Below are 20503 nucleotides of genomic sequence, written 5' to 3'. Positions count from 1 at the left end.
CTAATGACCAAATCTAATTTCTTTGTAAATTTAATATTAAGTTCTATATTCACTATAGTGATTTCCAAAAATCACTCACTTTGTTTCTTATGTTTCTATCATTTTCAAGAACGTGTGATAATGTGTGTGTTTGGCTTTAAAGCTAGCACTTTATTTTTAATTTTATTTTCTATTTTCTCCAGGTCCTCTTGATCTTGGAGGCTAGCTGAGCACGTAACCTTCACCTGATGAAAAACCTGAGAGAATAAGAGCTTACCCTTTAATGGAGCTGGGATCTCAGGCGGGGGTGCAGATGGAGTAACTGGGACTGGTTCCTGTTCCCTCACAACACTGGTCGATTCACTCTGGACCAAATTTGAAGATTCAGGGACAATAGGGACCTGGTCTTCAGAAAGACTAGGAATTGTGGACAGAGGTGGAGAAGCTTTGGAATCTGGCAGGCTGGGTAGAGAGGAGATGGGTGGGGCAGAACACTCAGTAATGGGTGGTGTGGGAGGAGTCCTGACAGGGGCACGAGGGCTTTGGGGAGATGTTATTGGACGGAAGCTTGGACTTGGCGGTGACGTGCATCGGTTGAAGGGGCTCGTCGGAGTCTGAGAGAAGGGGGAGGTAACAGTTGGGCTGAGTGGTGAAGTGGGTCCGCTACTGGCACTGGCTCTCTCAAAGATGAAGGCAGTGTCTGTCAAACTGCGCTGGTAACGACGGAATGGAGGTTTACCTCCTGGATGTTTAATACACACACAAAAAAACTTTGTATCATGCTGCACTTAATGACACTGATATGAAAGGTTGTGCTACAACAGTGTTACCTGTGCTTGGCGATACAGGGCTGATGGAGCTCTGTGACAGTTGCCTGAAAAACTCCCGTGGGTTCAGAGAGCGCTGAGAAATGAGCGCTGCTGCCTCCTAGTGGTCACAAGAAGAATTATTAACAACAAAGCCAAAAGCTGTGATGTCTTGTTCTTAGAAATGATAAAACACACGCACGGCTGCTTTCTCTATGGACTCGCTGCGTCTGAGTCGAGCCCTCATCTCCTCTTCATGCTCTCTCTGCTGCATTTCCTGTCCATTAGACACATTTATCACACACTGAAGAGTCATAGAAATGCTTCTACGATCTTCTTTTTAAATAACATATAAAATCACTTCATTTATTACCCACCCATTTAGATTTCTCATGTCTTCTGTTTTCTTCTTGACGTTTGGCATCCAATCTCCTGGAGCAACAAAAATACAGAATATCGTACTTGGCAACTTCCATGTCCTGCTGCTCTCATATGCGGACTGAGTACATGTATTTAAAGTAGGGGTGTAATAGTACACAAAAGTAACGGTTCGGTATGTACCTTCGGTTTATAAATCACGGTTTAGCTAGATTTTGGTACGGTTAGGGGGAGGAAATGCAAAACTTGCTTGTCGTTTTTTATCAAATCAAACATGCGGATGATCCGCTGTGGTGACCCCTAACGGGAGAAGCCGAGAGAAAGATTATTAATAATATTTGTGAAGATCCACAGTTTACATTTATTACATTTATTTAAAATAAAATGCCTGCTTGGTTCAACAATCTATAAAATAAAATAAAAAATAGTATTGCATTTATTTTGTTTATTATATTGAATATTAAGGTAAACCATTTAATTGCCACAAATTAAATTGATTAAATAAAATGTAATTAATGAAAAAACTTAATTAAATTGTTTACATTTGTTAGACCCCATTTTGGTCATCCAGATGTGTGTGTGTGTGTGTGTGTGTGTGTGTGTGTGTGTGTGTGTGTGTGTGTGTTTTACATTTAATATTTAATTTCCTAAAGATATGATCTACTTAACTGTTCTGCTTATTTCAGCAGACTTTAACAAATTTCTTCATAATTGCCATCCTTCATTTATTCTCTCCCACGATAAGCAGAATTGTCACGATTGTCACGAAGAGAAATTTTTGAATCTGGACATAAAACGCTAAAGAATACATATCGCAAGCCGCTTCCTGTTTAGCTGCTAATGCTATTGATTCTTGAGTGTTTTCATGCATGTGAAAAACAAATAGTATTTCCACAGTGACACTGCTATAACTCAATTTTTTATACCCCTGGCATTGTGTATGTTTTCAAGTATGATGATGATAATAATAATAATAATAATAATAATAATAATAATAATAATAATAAACTTTCTTTCGGCTTCTCCCATTAGGGGTCGCCACAGCGGACCATCCGCAATAATAATAATAATAATAATAATAATAATAATAATAATAATAAATGCACTCAAAGTACGGGGTACACACTTGTGGTCCACCACAAGGAAACTTAAATATGTTCCGCACGTAAAAACCTTTGTACTCGGTACACGTGTCCTGAACCGAAAGCCATGTACATGTACTGTTACACCACTAATTTAAAGTATACTTTTAGATCAGTAAATCATACTTTTAAGTAAAATCATACAAGAGTATTTTAGTAGTTTACAGTTTTTTTTGCGTTAGAATACATGTCACGTTTACTCTGAATACGTGACGTATTCTAATGCAAAAAAACCCTGTAAACTAATAAAATACTATTTGTAGCTTGTGTAGTAAAAACATCCACATACTACTGCTAATGGATGTCTTTACTACACAAGCTACAATACAGTAAGCATTAGAGTTTTCTAAAATAATTCTATTAGTTATCAGACCTACAGTAAAGTCCTGCCCATCAGTTCTGTGGTGCCCGATGGGATCAGTGGATACAACTAGTATGAGCACAGCAGTAAAGTAAAGCAATAAACTAATGGAATTAAAAGTAGGTGGAGCACAAACTGTAAAGAATTTTTTAAATGTGAACATAAACCATACCACTATGCTGCAAAGGAAAAAAAATCATAACTGAATTAGAGCTAGAGCATCAAGTCGCACTGCATATTTCTGTTAATGAACATGGTCTTTCTCTGTCCCACGCTTTGTATGTGACACATTTCTAGGACGCTTTCTTAACACCTCCTATTCATAGGTATATTTGTGTCTATCAAGAACTCGTGTCTATTCCGATTAATGTATTTTTAATCAGTTACTGTGCATCCCTAACACCCACAAAACAATAATAGCTTATTATGTATAGGTTATATTGATTGACAAACATTTAAGAGAAAGGAGCAGACATTCGCCACTGGATTGACGGTGATTTTTTTCATAATGGAATAATGAACCCCAATAATTGTTCCTTTCGGTGTGCCATATTCATTCTAAACGGTATAACAATAATATTGCAAGATAATTGATGTCACTTTCATGACCTTCACTTTACTATATTTATTCTTATTAAGTGTATAACTAAAGAAACTCTGGATAAACCTAACACACTAAACAGTCTTGTTGATACAAATAATAATAATACAAATAATATGTGTATACCCATGGAAGTACTTATCACCTTTGCTCTTCGATCATCTGCAGTTTCTCGTTCATCTTTCTGTCTCTCTCCTCTGCCTCTTTTCTTTCCTTGAGAACTCTCTCTCTCTCCCGGCGTCTCCTGTCCTCTGCAGCCTTCTTCCTTTCCTCCTCCTTTCTTTCCTCTTCCTCACGCTAAGACAAGACAAGTATTACTAGTATAATAAATATATAATATATAACAGGGCACTATATTAGTGTGGATGATTTCGCTTTCACAACGTTTGTTCAGAAATTTTGATTTTGTCATACTGAAGATATACTCAGGGTGGTGCAAAAAATGCATGTTTTTCAAATAAGTGTAATTTTGATTGAATTTCAATATTTAAAACAAATTATTGACAAAACTATCTGTAATAAATGAGGTTGATAGGTGTGCATTGATTATTTAATTACAGAAGATAATATCAGAAGGATGATGTCCTGCTTGTTGTACACACATCCAGAGCCTTTCCTCAAAGTTTATTTGCGAAATAGCAACTTTCAGCTACTGTAAGAGGTTTTCGAATGTAGATTTTGAATTTGAGGTTGCCCCCAAGAAAGAAATCGGAGACAAACAAATCTGGTGAGCGTGGGGGGCCAAGGGACATAGCGAAATGTTGGACAGTAATAACTGAATTGTTATTCTAAAAAAACTGCTCAACCTCAAAAACGCGATGCTCCACGTTCCACTGCGCCATGGCTACTAAACCGGAACCCTCTGAACTACTCACAGGTGCCGGTGATGGTCGCCGACCTCCACCTTCCCAACTACTACCCATTTTTAAAACATGCATTCTTTTTGCACCACCCTGTACTAGAGGTTTTTAAAGTCTGCACCTCTGCATGTGCCCAGAAGGTGTCTCTGTTGATCCGTCTCATCTCCAGTGCAGCGTTTGTTTTCCTGTAGTTTGTTCCCTGTGAGCAGTAAAAACACAGACCAGGTGTGATTTTTACTTATTTATATCAATTGTACATTTTAGGTGCTTTATAAAGGGATGGGTTTTTTCAAGCACGGCCTCCTACCACTGTCTCTTCTTTCTCTGTCTGTCTTGAGTTTCTTCTAAATCTCTCCATTGGTGGTCGAACTTTTTCCAGAATAGCTGTAATCTTTTCCTCAGTCAATTCATCTTTATTAGAGGCATGGATAAAAGCGTTGGCTTCCTATAACACGGGGTGAGATAAAAAAAACAAAATAAAATTAGCTCACATAAAAAATATTCCATGATGGAGCGATGTGAGGCAGTGAAACAACAGTTCTAGGTGTTTTATTCCTCGTTTATCCACAAAACAGTCGCTTTGACTAAATAGCAAAATAAACCAATAAGCAGAGAAACCTTAATAACGGTTAATAGGCAATTCAATATAAACAGACAATGAATCAACATTTTCTGACCAATCAGAACAGAGAACACAATTAGTGCTGTGAAGTACATGTGTATATTAATAATGTATTATATTTAGTATATAAATTCTTGATACAGCATTTCCTAACTGATTACTCACATGATTGCCCACCTCATATCTCAGAACCTCCTTTCTCACAGTTCATCTCTCCAAGACCAAACAATACATCACTTCAGTTTCCACATCACATACCAAGAAACAGAAAAAGAAATACATTTTGCTGATGTTCACCTGTATGGGTTTGCGTTTGAAAAAGTTTCCTGGCAAAACGCTTTGAAACATGCTCAGAGCACGCTCCAAAGATCACTACATTTATTCACACTCAGGGAGTCGGTCTTTTTCCCAGAAAGCACACAATCCATGTTTGCTTTCCACCAACATTTCATACACTTACTTCTGAATCCAAAGCATTTAAAATTACTTTCCAGGGCTGGGCTCAAAGAAAAGTGTGAAATTTCACACCAGTGATCAGAAAACAGGGCACACACCTCTGTTCACTGAAGCACAAACTGCTGAGGCATGGCATTAGTTGGAAATGTTATTATTATATATGTCAATGAGCACTGACATTGGTATGAAAATAAAATGTAAAATACCAACAACTAGTCAAAAAAGCAGCTAAATAGTAATCAGTAATACATAGATTGAGAATATATATTTTAAATTAACACATTTATTACTATTTGTTTATACCTAATGGACAATCCAGAGATAATAATGCTAAAGAAAAACACCCTGAAGAAGAAACCCAAAACCCATCCTCATCTGACATCGACTGTCCATTCATTATAGTTTTATCAAAATGTCTATTTTCTTGAGGTTATCAACTTCTCACTGATGAAACACAAAACTGTTCATGGTAACTGTACAAAGCATAAGGACAGATCAATGATATAATAAAAAGGAGGTGGGCTAGACGAACTCAGACCCTCTCAATTATTGGCACTATTTTGTGTAAGATTCTTATTAATGATGCTATAGTGCTTGGTTACACAAAAATCTCATTCTCCCTTATGTTAATCGCCCTTATCCAGAGTGACTTACTATTATCTTATTTATACAACTGAGCAGTTGAGAGATAAGGGCCTTGTTAAACTTACTTGTGGTGGTGGGATTTAAACTCATCTTAGCCCCTGAGCTACCGCTTCTCTTAAAACAACTTAAAACATTTTTTTTACCACAAAACAATCTGATATGCATGCCAGGTGAGAAGTGTGAGGTCTAATAGGCAATTCCTCCTTTCAACAACATCTTTTCAAACCGCTGCTCATTCTGTAACACAAGGCAGCATAACATTTTAGAAGAAAGTGTTTTCTGCCTTCTTCCATGCACATGAGCTCATAGATGCCCATGATCGACTTGTGACAGCGTACAGAGTATGTCATCTCTCCAACCCAGACAGCTCAGCTAATAGTGTCAACACATGATCTTAAACTGGTCCCAAAAGCTTCTGTATGTCCATTGAGCTGGTACACCAGATTTCTTCCATCAGAGGACATAGTGAGAAGAACACACAAAAATGCAAGAGAAAGATGTGTGGGTGTGTTTGTGTGTGTTCAGAACTGCTGTGTGTAGAGAAAATGAAGTATGAAACTGGATAGTTTTAACTTGGTGACCACACTGATGCAGAACGGCTCCCAACGCACCTCACACAAACACACACTTCAGATCTTCTACAGACTGTCACACTAAATTCAGAAGCACTTCAGAGTGAGGAGAGGAGGAGGAGGAGGAGGAGCGCATGAGTGTTCTGGATGAAATCTCATCTGTTTGTGGACACTGACAAATGGGGAAAGTTATTAAGATCTAGAACTCGAACAAGTTCGTGTCTGATCCTCTGCCAAAAAGTCGCTTCTGGGGTTACAAGTGTAAACCCACTTCTACTGTATATTAAAAAGAAGAGGTCCAGACACAAATTAAATTTAAATCAAGCACTGCTACTATTTTTGGTCTCTTCAAAGAAACTATAGTGTATAGAATTCTGTATTGACTAAATGCAGATATATTCTTAAAATATTTGAAATGTTCTGACCTGTAAGCTTACTACAAATAACAAAAGCGTGTAAATTATTCTTTCAATTAAATGGTTCCCAGTTGCAATCATTTATAATTAGTTATTAACCTTTTAGTTATTCACAACCAGTGCAATATATATACTGTGTATATAACTCTGCAGATGGAATGATCTGACTTGGAAGACAGGGGTACGAAAAGGGGGAATGAAAAAGAAAGGGCTGTGGGTGTGCCTCAGAGCCTTACGTCACAGTCAATGCTGGCTATAGTTCAAGGTCTGCAAAAACCTCAGTTTCAGAAAGGATTAGTGCCTTGCACAGTGCTAGCAAGCACAGGCTGCTTCTTCCACACCCACCTCTTTCTTCATGTCTATAAAACTCTCGTCCTTCCCGAAGTGAAAGCTCTGAGGAAAGCACAGACAAGTCGAGACTGATGCGTTAGCCTGTCTCATCAAGCGCAATACTCAATTTGAGCACAGTGAAGTAAAAAATGTTCCTCTTTTTTTCTTTACAGGCTTTCTTCTATTAGAATTATTCATCCCTCTTTCAAAATAGGACAAGGTTGGATGACTGTGTTATTACTTGCCTAGATAATAGAGTTTAACCTGTTGATGTACAGCAACGCCCCCAAGGCACAGCTCGACCGAGCAACGAGTCATAATAACAACGTCAATGTCAGCACTACTGATGTAACAACTTTTCTCTAGGGTCACATGTGGATGAGTAAATGTTATAATTGAATAGGTCCCAGATCAGTTTACAGCAATATGCTGTACCATTATCCAAAACAATAATTTTGCAATCCCGCTTGTCTACACCTGGGCTTCCCAAATCATTTAATAACACGGACCACACCTTGGAAGCGATGCGTTATCACAGTGCGAATGTCTTACTTTGCACACATTTTCAATCCATTCAGCCTCCCACGCTGCCTTAGAATACATTTATATTACCTAATGGAAATGTTACAGTCTGTCACAGTCTGACTGCATAGACCTAAAAATGTTTTCAAATAAAACTATTTTCATGTAGTAATAAATCCTGTACTTATCTGCTATGAGGTCATGCAAAATGAGATCATTCAGACTGAAATTCACAGAAGCTGAGCAGTGCATTGAAACAATTTTCCTATGAATTAATATTTACAGAGGACAGGACGAGATTTTTCGCATTAAAGACAGGTGTGAATCACTTTCAGTTATGAATGATACGAATCAAGATAGACAAATCTGATAAACATAACTTTATTTAAAAAAGGCTTATTAAATATATTGAAAAAATCTTTTCACACAACAGCTCTGCATATATTTGTTATTTGTGTTTAGAATTCTCTACCCAGCACAGCTTTTCGTACAACAGAAAAAAGGCTGAACTGATAAAAACACATAATACTCATTTTGCTTCTCAGTAAAAACTGATCTCAGGCAAACTGAAAATGTTTTCTGTTAGTCGACTCACTGCTCAACCTTTTAACTTCCTTCAGCCACTTATTGAAAATGAATAGCCGATGAGTGATTGTTAACTCCTGTGTGGAAGTTCATTGTTGCTGAGCGTACTGCAAATCGGCTTTCAACTAGTTATTAGCAAAGGGTTAGGGTAGGGTAAGGGTTGGATTGCACCATAACCTGTGCAATCTTACACTAAAACACTTACAAAATTATACAAATTGAAAAGATGATCCACTATATTTTGCAGTGTGGTCGTACAGATATTCTTGCCCAATTTTAGTCTCAAGGATATGAATAGTCAGAAAGCTTGGGGTGCAGTAAATGTTCCAATTCATCCCAAAAGGGTTGAGGTCGAAGAAGGCTACTCACAATTTTACAACCTATGTAAACCATATTTTCATGGAACTGGACTTGCGCACAGGGGTATTGTCATGCTGAAACAGGTTTGTGTCTCCTAGATTAAATAAAGGTAAAATTAAATGCTACCTCATTAAAAAAACACACTCTACAACCGTGTGCCAACAACTTTGTGTAACAGTTTGAGGAAGAACCACAAATGGCGGGAAAATTGGGGTGTCCTGATACTTTAGCCCATACAGTGTATGTGTTACAGCGACAAAATCAATGCACAAAGACTTTCTGCTGTAAAGTTTTATTATCAGCAAAAAGATAACAGGCATTTTTTTGTCCTTTGTAATGTTAATTAATAAAATGTATACTTTTCTTACTTAAAAGTACCAGTTGGTTTGAGCTACAATCTGCCAAACAACAGTCCCAGCAAGTGCTGATGGATGAAAAGGATATAAGTTATTGGTCAGAAATGTGCAAGCGGTTCTGAGACAATAACCAGACAACAAGTCAATTAGAAAATCCTGAACATTTATTAATCAATTATCAGAGAAGCTGGAAATAGCTGTTCATGGTGATGATAGCCAATGTACAGTAAACACCGTATGGATATGTTAATGAGATCCAGCTTGGTGGTTGGGACCCTCAAATAAAAAACCTAATCACTTCCAGTAATTGCTGTGGTAACACCCTGATGATGTGGTAATTGCCTGGTAAAACCTAGTATTTGCATCTGAGACTTACTGCAGACTCACTGAGAAGCAAAGTAAAAAGATCTAAAATGAAAAATGAGACAATACAGAGAGAAGTAGCTACAGGGGATTGAGACACCACCAAAATGCGTCACACTAATCCTGTTATTGATACTGTGTAGCAGAAGCCAAAATGGAGAATCTGGTTTGAATTGTCCACCCAGATAATTGAAATGAATAAAAATGGAATCTTAAGATATTCTGGTCAGGCATTGTTTATGTAGGACAACACAAGGCATTTGGCAGTAAAAAATGAGAAGATATTTGGTGGAGAAATATTAACTATTTTAAGTCTTTTACAAACAAATCTTTTATGCACAAGTATAAATGTCACTATAATGAAACACTACATGCAAGGCTTTATAGCTACTATGCCTCTACTTGCATGGACCCCTGGCATCTACTGCATCCCTTTTGGCACTGGGCTCCAGCAGACTTCATCCCGGGCTGCCAAGAACAATAAAAGCTCCAGCAAGCTCAGTAATCTGCTATTAATTTCAGTTACCATTCCAAACAACTCAGGCATCTATGACCTCACCTTTAAAATGTGCCTTATAATGAAGGCAGTCAGGAGTGCCACCATGACAGCAGAAAGTGGGAAGAGTGTGTGAAACTCTTGAGGGAGAGGATTGTCGCACTGTGCCATACAGGTGTATCAGTAGCTGTGCATTTGAGTTGGATGTATGCTGAGCAGTTCATGTAGTGACATTTTGGGTCTGAGAGCTTCGTGCAAGAGAAAACACAATGGTGAAACTGGAGGTCCACCTTCTCTGGCATTTCAAAACCTTTTTCCACAAGATACTGACAAAGCAACAAATGACCATTTCTTGTTTTAAGCATATGCGCGATATATAACCCTAATTACAGCAACAAGAGCAGGAATCGTTTCTCTGTAACATTTTTCTGGAAAAAGTTTGTATATTTAAAGTAGGTTTAAAAAAGTTAATGATTTTCAAGCAATGTGCAGTAGCAATATACAGTGCATCCGTAAAAGTATTTACAGCGCTTCAATTTTTCTACACAAAATTTCTAAAAGATGACGAGGATGCACCTGAGCTCAATTTTTCAAAGATTTAAAACAAACTTCTTTCATATTGTTTGTAGAATTTTGAGGAAAATACTAAATTGAATTAATTTTGGAATAAGACTGAAACATAACAAAAGGTGAAAGAAGTGAAGCGCTGTGAATACTTTCCGGATTCACGATAGCCAATAGAGTCTATCAAGTCACTTAAACAACATTAAACATTTTGCAACAACACCCAATACGAAACAAACTAAACGCAACACAAGATATTGTGTAGTGCTCTTAGGATTCAGTTCCCAGTAAACACATACAAGGGTCATATAATGAAATCCATGCCCAATTACTAAAATAATATGCACATAACAAATATGTGTCTTCACACCAACATAAACAAGGCCTTCCCTAGGAAGGGGAGTCATGAAAGGACCCGGTGCGTATATTTCACTACGTGTCTGAAGAGCTGAAGTAAAAATGGAAAACAGAAGACATTCTTCACATGCCTCTGAAGCTGACCGGGTGATGCCTTTAAAAGGCAGTAAGTGCACAAGTGACCCTGTGTGCATTCAATAAACTCATAAAACTCTTCTCTGTGATTATGGAAATGTTAGGCAAACACGGCCTGGCTGGTGAAGCCAGGAGAGGCCACGAAAGCCGTGAATGTTCTCACGATATCAGACACAGCATGTCTAACTCTGCTCTGAAATGAGAAAATTCATTTAACACCTCCATATGCAGAGGCCAGTGATAGGGCAGGCAGGATTACCTTTTCCAAAGCAATTCTTTTCTATCTTTCTCTCTTCCTCCATTCCATCCTTTCATTCTGCTCCTTCTTCCTGTCCTTAGTATGTGAGAGTTTATTTGTTGGTGTGGTGCATAATACAGCTGGAGAATAATGGGCAAAAAAGAGGAGGAAGAGAGCGACTGAGCTGTGCCTGTCACCAGCCATTGAACAGACACTTCGCAAATACAGAGAGAGGAAGGAAACAACCCACAAATAGGAAACCTGGGCTAACAATAGAAAGTGCTTTTTTTAATTGCGGTAGGCTTGTGGAAGTGTGTGTAATGTGCCATGTGTCGTGTCCCACAACGAATGCTGATTGACGATAGTATTGACTGTGGTTTGAAAGGGATTGGGGAGGCACATCATGCGGTGCATGCAGTGAAAGAAATGTACATAAAGTTACGAATGTACTGTACATATAAATGGTTAAAAGCTGGTAATAAATTGGCTGTAGCTGCAATTTTTTTTTTAATGACCCATTACCAAGATCATAAATGCTTGCAAAAAGAAACTTAGCACTGAAAATAAACAAAATGAGGTATTAGCCACTGCAACTAAGTAAATACATTTATATAAACTACATGTGCATGTGCTCTTTAGTAAACAGCAGTGTCAGAGAAAGATGTTTGATGCGTTCCTCTGTAGTCAAAGAGCAAGTTATTAAAATGTATAGGATACAAAATAGGTGAAAAGGAAACACATTATAAAAAGCAACACCTTTTTTTTATACATATTTTGTAAACACGACTTTTTCCAACAGTCATCAAGCAACTGACTTGATAGCGGTCACAATTTACAATCTCTCAAAGATTCCAGATACTATTGTCAATCTTTCCAATTCTAACCTGCTCTATTGCACCTATCATAATGTGCTGTTATTCACAGCTGACATTTTTTAAACAAACAAGTAAAAATATTTGGTTTCATCCAAATGGAACAAACGGTTTTATTTTGTTCACGTGCTCAAATACACACAAAGCGTTTGCTTCCCACAAGCCAAGTACAAGACAAAAATTGACAGTTGCCCAGGTTAGCGCAGCAGTCAGTACACGCACATCACACAAACAAGCAAGCCTGCGCAATCTGATTTATCTTTCTTTTTTTTATCGCATTCATAAAGCCAATTCCAAACAAATATTATTCACACACACACCTGCTCACACACATGGGAAACCAGGCGTGCTGTGACAAACACATGCTGATATGAAAAGAATAGAGCTCTTGTCACCGAGTCATCATCAATCACAAATGAAGATCAACACACACTCAGCTTGATGAATAGTCATTGCATTGTAATGGAAGATGAGAGTATACTGCACAATGACTTCATTATCATTTAACACCTCCTACCTCCCTCCTTCTCTCGCTGCAATGTTGGTGGCACTATTGTTCGACACTGTCTACACACTACATTTTCATACACAGCCATCTCTCCAAACAAGACCTGGGCTCATATACACTGTGTGTGTGTGTGTGTGTGTGTGTGTGTGTGTGTGTGTGTGTGTGTGTGTGTGTGTGTGTGTATGCCTTCCAGCTAACTCCTAACATGTCTGTCTTTTGTATTCACAACTAAGGCATTAGGACTGTAATTATTCGTTTAAAATGATAGAAAAAGGGGAACAAAGAGTTCACAGAACCAGACAGAACATTCCAGAAGGATACACACACAGGATATATAAAAAAACACACAGGAAAACTTATTCATGTGCTCTTACTCATGCTAGTCCTAAACACTTACAAATGGGCTAAAGCTAAGCCCACTATTGGGAATTGGTAATGAAATCCATGTATTGGTATTTTACTACCAGAGAAGCATTCTTTTGGTGTTATCAACAGTACAAAAACTAAATTATAAGTGTCATGTTTTTTCTGTGTTTATGGCAACAACGGGGAATAAAGCATTGTTCTTTGCAGTGTACAGCAATATGGCATAGTTTTCTGAAATTCGTTTAAACTAAAACTCAATCATATCCTTATGCTTGCCCATTTTTCAAATTTAAGAAACATCCCAGTAACAGGTGCCATGATAAGAGAAAATCATTGTTATTCACTTCACCGGTCAAAATGGTATATTGACATAATTTTATGCCTGATCGATGTATAATCAACTAGCTGGCTAACATATGGCAGATTTAGATCAGTTGCAATATAAAAAATATGACTAAAGCAAGGAAGCTTCATACTTACAATGTTTCATGTTTTGCAAATGAGTAACGCCTGTTTGGAGTGTGAGCTTATGCTGCTAAACCACTTCCATGTGTGGACAATTGACCAACATATTCACATGTACGGCTTCCAAATAATGCTGCTACAAAATTTAAAGACCTTTATTGTCTAGAATGTCTTAAAGAATTAAGAGAACTTGTTCAGCATGACTATAACACTGTGCACAAAGCGAGATCTATGAAGACACAATTTGCCAAGGTTGGAGTGAAAGAATCAGAGTGTCCTGCACAGAGCCTTGACCTCAACCCTGCTAAACACCTTTAAGATGAACAGGAATGCTGCCTAAGCCCCAGGCCTCCTCGTCCAACAACAATGCCAGACCTTACTAATTATCTTGTAGCTGAATGAACACAAATCCACACAATAGAGCAGTGCTTACCTACCCCGTTTATCTCCAGAGAGTTATTATTGTACCTTACGGTAACATATGGGGACTACAGCAAAATAGAGCATATTAATAGAGGCCCACTGGGGCAGAATTATCTCTACACCACACTCGGGTGGGACCAGAGGACAGAACAGTTAATGACAAAAAAATCATCATGATATTTAGCAAATTAAAAGTATGAAGAAGAAGAAGACGAAGAAGAAGAAGAAGAAAATAACCTGAAAAAATCTAATAAAGTTCAATATAAAAGAAAAGAGCAAACACACGTGTGTCTAGTTTAAGGTTTACTGTGTAATTTGAGATGTATCTAGGCAAGTTGAGGAATCTTGAGGAACTCAAACCTGCCAGCCCTGTATTACTTACAATACAGTGGAAGTGTTTAAATTACACTATACTGCTCATATTACACTACTAGACTGTATGCTGAATGACTATAAAAAATTGCTTTCTAATTATCTTTCAATCAAGTTTTAGACTGATGGTATACTAAGTCTATATCTAAAAGAAGCACCATTTATTCTCTCTGGAGAAGTGTTGACTCCCAACTACTTGTTACATTTACAAATTCACTAGAACGCAGCCTTTAATATAAAGCAAGTGAAATAGCCTCTCAATTTTGTTTATGCAAATATTAATGTTGTTCTGCCCCACCGAATCTGTGATCATGCACCGCTGCGTGAGCTTGTAGCCCAATTAAGAGCCACATTTATTAAGGAAAAAAATAAATAAATACACAAGGTAGTGAATACAAATTGCACTTAGTGGCAAATGGGAAATTATTGGATGGTTCAATATTTCAAACAGTTCTTTAAAACCGCTTGTGAAATTACAAGGAAGTTTCAAAAGTGGCACATGACTTAAATATCCACCCTGCGGTTCAACAAAGGCATCCAAAACAAAATCTGACTCTGAGTCTTATGTTACATTTCCTTAAATATATAATATAATAGTGTAACACAAATGTTATGATTAATGGCTACAGTAGCACAGAAGTTATGTGACTGTGAGAAAGAAAGAGAGAAACAGAGGCAGAAAGAGAACCTTAACAAAAACATAATGGAAATTGGTTACCTTAAAAAAGCTTTTGACTGCAGGTACATGACTTGCACATTCTGTCTTTCGAAACTCGTCCACATCCTCTCCAACCTGTGGAGCATATTTAAAGAAAATTTTACTTTACCTTAATCTTTACCTTAATCTTTCACTACATAGAATACCCAGGACACAGCATAAATAATCATTTACAATCTGCAAGCACATTCTGTAAGCAAGTCTCTATAAATCTAACAGCAATCAGTTTCTGACACTGTACATTTCCGAATATCGGATTCTACATTTACATTGTATTTATGCAGTAAGAAAAGAGGATTTCAAACAGGATGTGGCTTTCAGTTCCACTGAAACTTCAAAACTTGTATAAGCCAGATAAAATATGATTGAGGTCTTAGTAATAAACCTGACTTAAAATCAGTTGGAAGAGATTAGAAACTGTAGGAGGTTATGCCAAGAACAACATGAGGGAGAAAGGAAGATGTGGAGATTTTATGCATAGATACTGCACTTACCATGAAACAAAATAAAAACCAAAAGGAATGTATATTAAAATCAATAGTAAGAAAGGTCTTGGTGAATGAATCAGGATTATTTTGTTGTTTCTGGTAAAACAGAATAATTGTAATGTTATACAGTATGAGGCGATTATCTAGTGCACACAAAGTTTTTAATTGCACAGTGAGCAGGCCACCAAAGCCACTACCCCTTCTTCTCTGCCATGCCTGACTGGCTACAGATGCCACCTCTGACCTCAAACACAGCATTCCAGCCTTGTTGTCTTAGCAACCGGTGCTGGGGAGGGTACTGTGAAGTTTCCCAGCATGCTTTGCGAGCTTGTGAGTGTATTTGAGCTCCTTCAGTTACAAGCTGACTGGGAGTCAAAGCCCTTTTGTGGGGAGAAACCCATTGACATATCTCATCAACAGGAGTCTCACATACATCCTTTTTTCCAAAGATTCTTCTGAATTAACCAATGTGGAGCCACGTGAAGCTCACACCCCAAAGAAGGACCAATGGGATCAGAGCAGTGATGGGTTACATGTAAGGGTAATAAGTAAACGACAACTTACCCAAAGTAGTGTGGCTAATGCCTAATACCAGGCATGATTATGGAAATCAGAAAGTCTGTGTCTAAATTTAGTTTTAAACACAAAAACCTGTTGAGTGTGGTGATGATATCCAAACCACAAACCACCCATCCACAAAATCATCAGAAATCACACTTCTGCTTTTGCATCATCATCTTACCCAGCAGATTAGGACTATCTGTGGCTGTCCCACTTCATGAAGTGTAATCCTGCACAGTCCATACATGGGTTTGGCAATGTGAAACTTCTGGGCCAATTCTATCAAGCCTCCAGCTACAGAGAAAAGAACATTTTGCGATATGATGAGAGATTACAGATTATTCTGACAATAGATGACATGTTTATCATACAAGAACACAAACAAGAAAAATAACTCTTCTATCAACAACATTTGTTGACATGCTTATCATTTTAACATGCATTAAGTAATTATTTTATTCTGTGGAAATGGATCCTTTTTATTATCTCATAAAAACTATAAAAATCTGTCATAATAAGAACCAGAGCCTCAACAGGAAATTTTTCCACTTTTGAAAAGTATTTCAATATTGCACTAAATGGACACATAAATAATCAGGGAGACAGCACATGTTTGGATCACTAACTTACAGAGAAATCTGTATAAAAACATCTTCTGTGCACTTAAAAACATGCATATTGACATTGTTGTGACCTTACTTCCAGAATCAAAGAGCTTCAAGTTGTTGGTGAATCCCTCATAAGCAAACAATGCCCTGGAAAAAGAGAAAACAAGGTTTAATTACTGTTACATTGTTGTATATTATTATCATCATTATAATGTGTTTGACTTTGTATAATGTCACATAACACATGAGAAACATGGCCTTATGTCAACAGGAACTTGCACGGGCCTCGGTCTGGTGCACTTCCTAGACTTTCCTTAAAAGTGAAGGTCAGTTCTGCATAACCAGTACCTCATCCACACTAACGTCAGATCACCGGAATGCAGTGAGTGGGTTGGCAGCTGTGAGGACCATATGCTTTCACAAACTTCACACAATATTCACACTCTTGAACTTGCCCAGACATTTAAAGTTTTATCATACATACCAAGACTAAACCCTAACAAAATGTCCTGACCTTTCCCTGGGGTAAATAGATGCACTGAATGTTCTAACAGGTGTGCGTTCTTCTTTCTGATCCTTTAGACTCTCCTGTATGTTTTCAATTAAAGGTCCCTTGGGAGAATCTATGAAATCTTCACCAGGCTACAGGCCTTGACTTACAGGTTTTTTTTTCCTGTATTAGTGCAGACTTGCCTGAGTACACACATCTGACAGTTTCAAGTCGAAGCTGGCACTTCTGCGTTCTCTAAGGACACCAGAGCTAATAACTTGCATAATTGCAGCGTGTGGAAATCAAAGAAAGCATATGAAGTCAGTCAGGGCTACTGTAAGGCCATTCTTGTTTGCACTTGATCACAGAACGAATATGAGTAGGTTTTGCCCTAAGCACTAAAAGAACAATGCACAGGTCACAGAAACACAATATGAATCATCTAGTAGAGGTTATGACATTTTTTTTGTACTTGATATGGCAGGATGTGACAGGTCTAGTGCTAGGATATAAAGTACAATGTCACTCTAGGCCAAACCACACTGGTTTTCCTTCCCATGGCAGTAGGTGGTAGTTAATAGGAATAAGCCTACAAAATGCCTTTTGGTTGAATTTTCTGAAGATTTTACTATGACAGTCTCATGATTGCTGCCTGGAACTGCATTAAAGACTGAATACATTAACAAATTAATCATTATGTGTGTGTGGTTTTCATAGTAACACTAAGAAACACATTTATTCACTTAAACTCTAGATGTATTATTAACTTATTTATCTAAAAGTATATTTTTTTATATTTTAATATGAATATTTTTTTAGTAAATACAGTAAAACTAATAGGAATCTTAAACAGCCACATGTCCAGACTAGCCGAATTGCCCTGGAGATTATGGGGTTAACTATAGATAAAAAGTCACCTTGTATTACTGGTTGTTTCTTGAATCACCCAAAGTCAACTAAAGCAAGAGCTTAATGAGAGCTTAAATAAACATTAATTCATTTCTGTAATATAGGCTAATAACAATAACAATTTCTTGAGAAGTATAATAGGTTTCACATTGCTGGGTTTTGATTTTCAATTAAATAAACCAGAGCTACGCTTCAGCGACTCCCAAATGTCCCCTGAACATAAATGAAGAACATTACATAATGCTCAAGTGTCGCATCTAAAGAAACACGCACAACCGATGGAGTAAACAATGTCAGTCTGTAGAGTTCAGGCAGGTGGTAAGCTGTGAAATTCTAGCTAAAGTGCTGGCAGCATAAACTAAATAATTCATATAAATACAAAGAAGTGAGTAACATTTGTGCATACAAAATTTGTTCATTATGCATGTTTGCATGTATGCAATGCTTTTAAATATATATATATAAAAATGTCATCAAATACTATTTTAACTTTGCAAGTACAGTCAAATTTGGCTTTATTTCTAAGCATCATCAAAACAATATTTTGATATCAAAAATATTTATTGATATCAAAAATAATATATTTTTAAGTATTCTCCTGAACCTTGGCTATATGGTGGCTTATGTTAATGTTATGTTAACTCTCCATGACATGGGAAACCCAAAGACATTTATGCAGTATATTTGAAATTTTTAAAGTGTAACTAATCTAAAAACAAAAATTATAATCCTTAATCCTTAAATCCTTAAATAATTCAAAACAAGTTCCTACTAAAGCCTTATTCAGACTGGATTAGTTATAGATTAGAACGTAGTGTATTTGGGTTATCTCTGTGATTTTAATCCTGGTCTAACCTGTCACGTCAGTATTAGTTTTACTGATATGGCTGATGGAAATGTGTCAGACTCTACGCTGTATTGTATTTTCTTTAATTGAGAAGTAGAAATAACACTGAGTACTATACATCCCATCCGAACGGTACATGTCGGTACATGTCTGTAAAATTCTATAGGAAAAGTGTTTTTCTGCTTTTGCTTCAGTATAAAAACACTTCAGGAAACAATCTCTTCTATCAACTCATGCTGAAAACCAAACCAAAAAGCAGAAAATAAAATGCAGATGACTTTTATAAGGTTTTCAAAGAAGCAAAGGTTCTGGGGGTTTTATAGGCATGTGACCTAGGAATGATCAAACACAAACCTGTGTAACCACAAGCCCTATAACAAGTGCTTATAATAAAGGTCAAAACAATCAGTTGTGGTTAAAACAAGCTCTATGATGTACACGTGGATTTTTTTGTGTAACAATTGTGTGCATGCTTCTAAGATAAAATCAAAGACATCCTCCAGCTAGATCGTCTGGAAATCATATTCCACCTAAATAGTACTTAATAGTCTGTCTTGGGCCACAGTGGTTATTCAAAAGTTATGTTATGATAAACTTAGACTAACACTGACCTACCCTGGTTTCAGTGATCTTACCCAATGTCATGTTGTGTTATTGCATTCTATTATGTGCGGACCACACACACACACACACCGACAAACAATGACGTAGTAAATGTGCGCAGACACTGCTGCACTACAACACTTGCAGGCTAGAGTGCAGTCTCCTTGGTGATAGTGTCTATGACGTTTGCACGACAATGCACACCTTGAGCACATTTGAATGAACAGGCAGTGTGTGTTCAGCCTTAGTCATGCGTTCTTCTTTAACGATTTCTTAAAGCACAAAGGTTGAGCCAAGGCAGAATGCTTTTAAATAGAGTCAGTTGATGCTGCAGATTGTGAAAAGTGATCTAATGTAAGAAGTCAATGATGATTTCAGTTGATGTTTCATGAAACATCTTTCAGCCGTGACCGTGAAATAACCCTGACATTTTCTTCATCCTCACCTGGGTAGAGAGCCGTATCACAGGGATCAGATACAGCTGTTAAGGCGTGCTGTAGCTGGGCGTTTCACAGCATGGCGAGATGTCATTACCTCATGTGAGTTAAGGCTGCAAACAGTTCACAGATGCTTTAGGGCTAGGATTGGATTTCTGTAGCGCTTTATTCGTGAGATTCAGCGCAGGGAGCAAGGGAGGGACAGAAATGCAAAAGAATCAGCAGCATCATCTGCAAGGAATGGACTAAAGTTTGGGGCTCATGGAATTGATTTTTTTAAAATGTGCTTTTGGAGTGACGTCAGTTGAATGTGGTCATTCTACTAGACAGGATGAAGGTTCTATGAGGTCTTACAGGAGACGGAGGTCATTGAACGAAAAACAGTGGAGAAGACTTCCTTGCTTCAAACATGCAGCTTTCCACTGATGAGAAAAACAGTTCCTTAAGCCGCTCCATAGACCTCTGAGCTCAGAAGCTCTGAGTGGTAAAAGAAAAGTGGAATACACACAGATGAGAAACACAAAAGAAAGTGAAGGGAGAGAAATAGGGAGCTAAAAAAACAACACAGGGAGTTTTATGGACATTTTGACGTTATTTATATCTTAACTGCTTAGTGTGGCTTTGCTCAGAAAAATTATTAGCCTTTCAGTGGGTTCCTGAGGTTTACACAGGAACACCGCTAATATGTAACA

At 37.5% G+C, this 20503-nt stretch overlaps 1 protein-coding gene across 3 annotated transcripts in view; it reads right to left on the bottom strand.

Annotated features, from left to right (window-relative positions):
- si:dkey-40c11.2 (drebrin-like protein B) overlaps positions 1 to 20503 on the bottom strand; it is a 39868-nt gene that overhangs the window by 4971 nt on the left and 14394 nt on the right. For 2 of the 3 annotated variants that reach the window (XM_046841202.1, XM_046841203.1), the window contains exons 2-11: positions 16617 to 16672; positions 16099 to 16211; positions 14869 to 14943; positions 4435 to 4572; positions 4249 to 4326; positions 3413 to 3564; positions 1163 to 1217; positions 988 to 1062; positions 810 to 906; positions 257 to 721 (exon numbers count right to left, since the gene is read on the bottom strand). In XM_046841202.1, the coding sequence (XP_046697158.1) occupies positions 257 to 721; positions 810 to 906; positions 988 to 1062; positions 1163 to 1217; positions 3413 to 3564; positions 4249 to 4326; positions 4435 to 4572; positions 14869 to 14943; positions 16099 to 16211; positions 16617 to 16672 (1304 nt within the window). The remainder of the gene's footprint in view (positions 1 to 256; positions 722 to 809; positions 907 to 987; positions 1063 to 1162; positions 1218 to 3412; positions 3565 to 4248; positions 4327 to 4434; positions 4573 to 14868; positions 14944 to 16098; positions 16212 to 16616; positions 16673 to 20503) is intronic. The other variant, XM_046841204.1, reaches the window with a different exon arrangement.

Source organism: Silurus meridionalis, chromosome 27, assembly GCF_014805685.1.
Source record: "Silurus meridionalis isolate SWU-2019-XX chromosome 27, ASM1480568v1, whole genome shotgun sequence".
NCBI classification, from domain to species: Eukaryota; Metazoa; Chordata; class Actinopteri; order Siluriformes; family Siluridae; genus Silurus; species Silurus meridionalis.
This window is presented reverse-complemented; position numbering and strand designations above follow the sequence as displayed.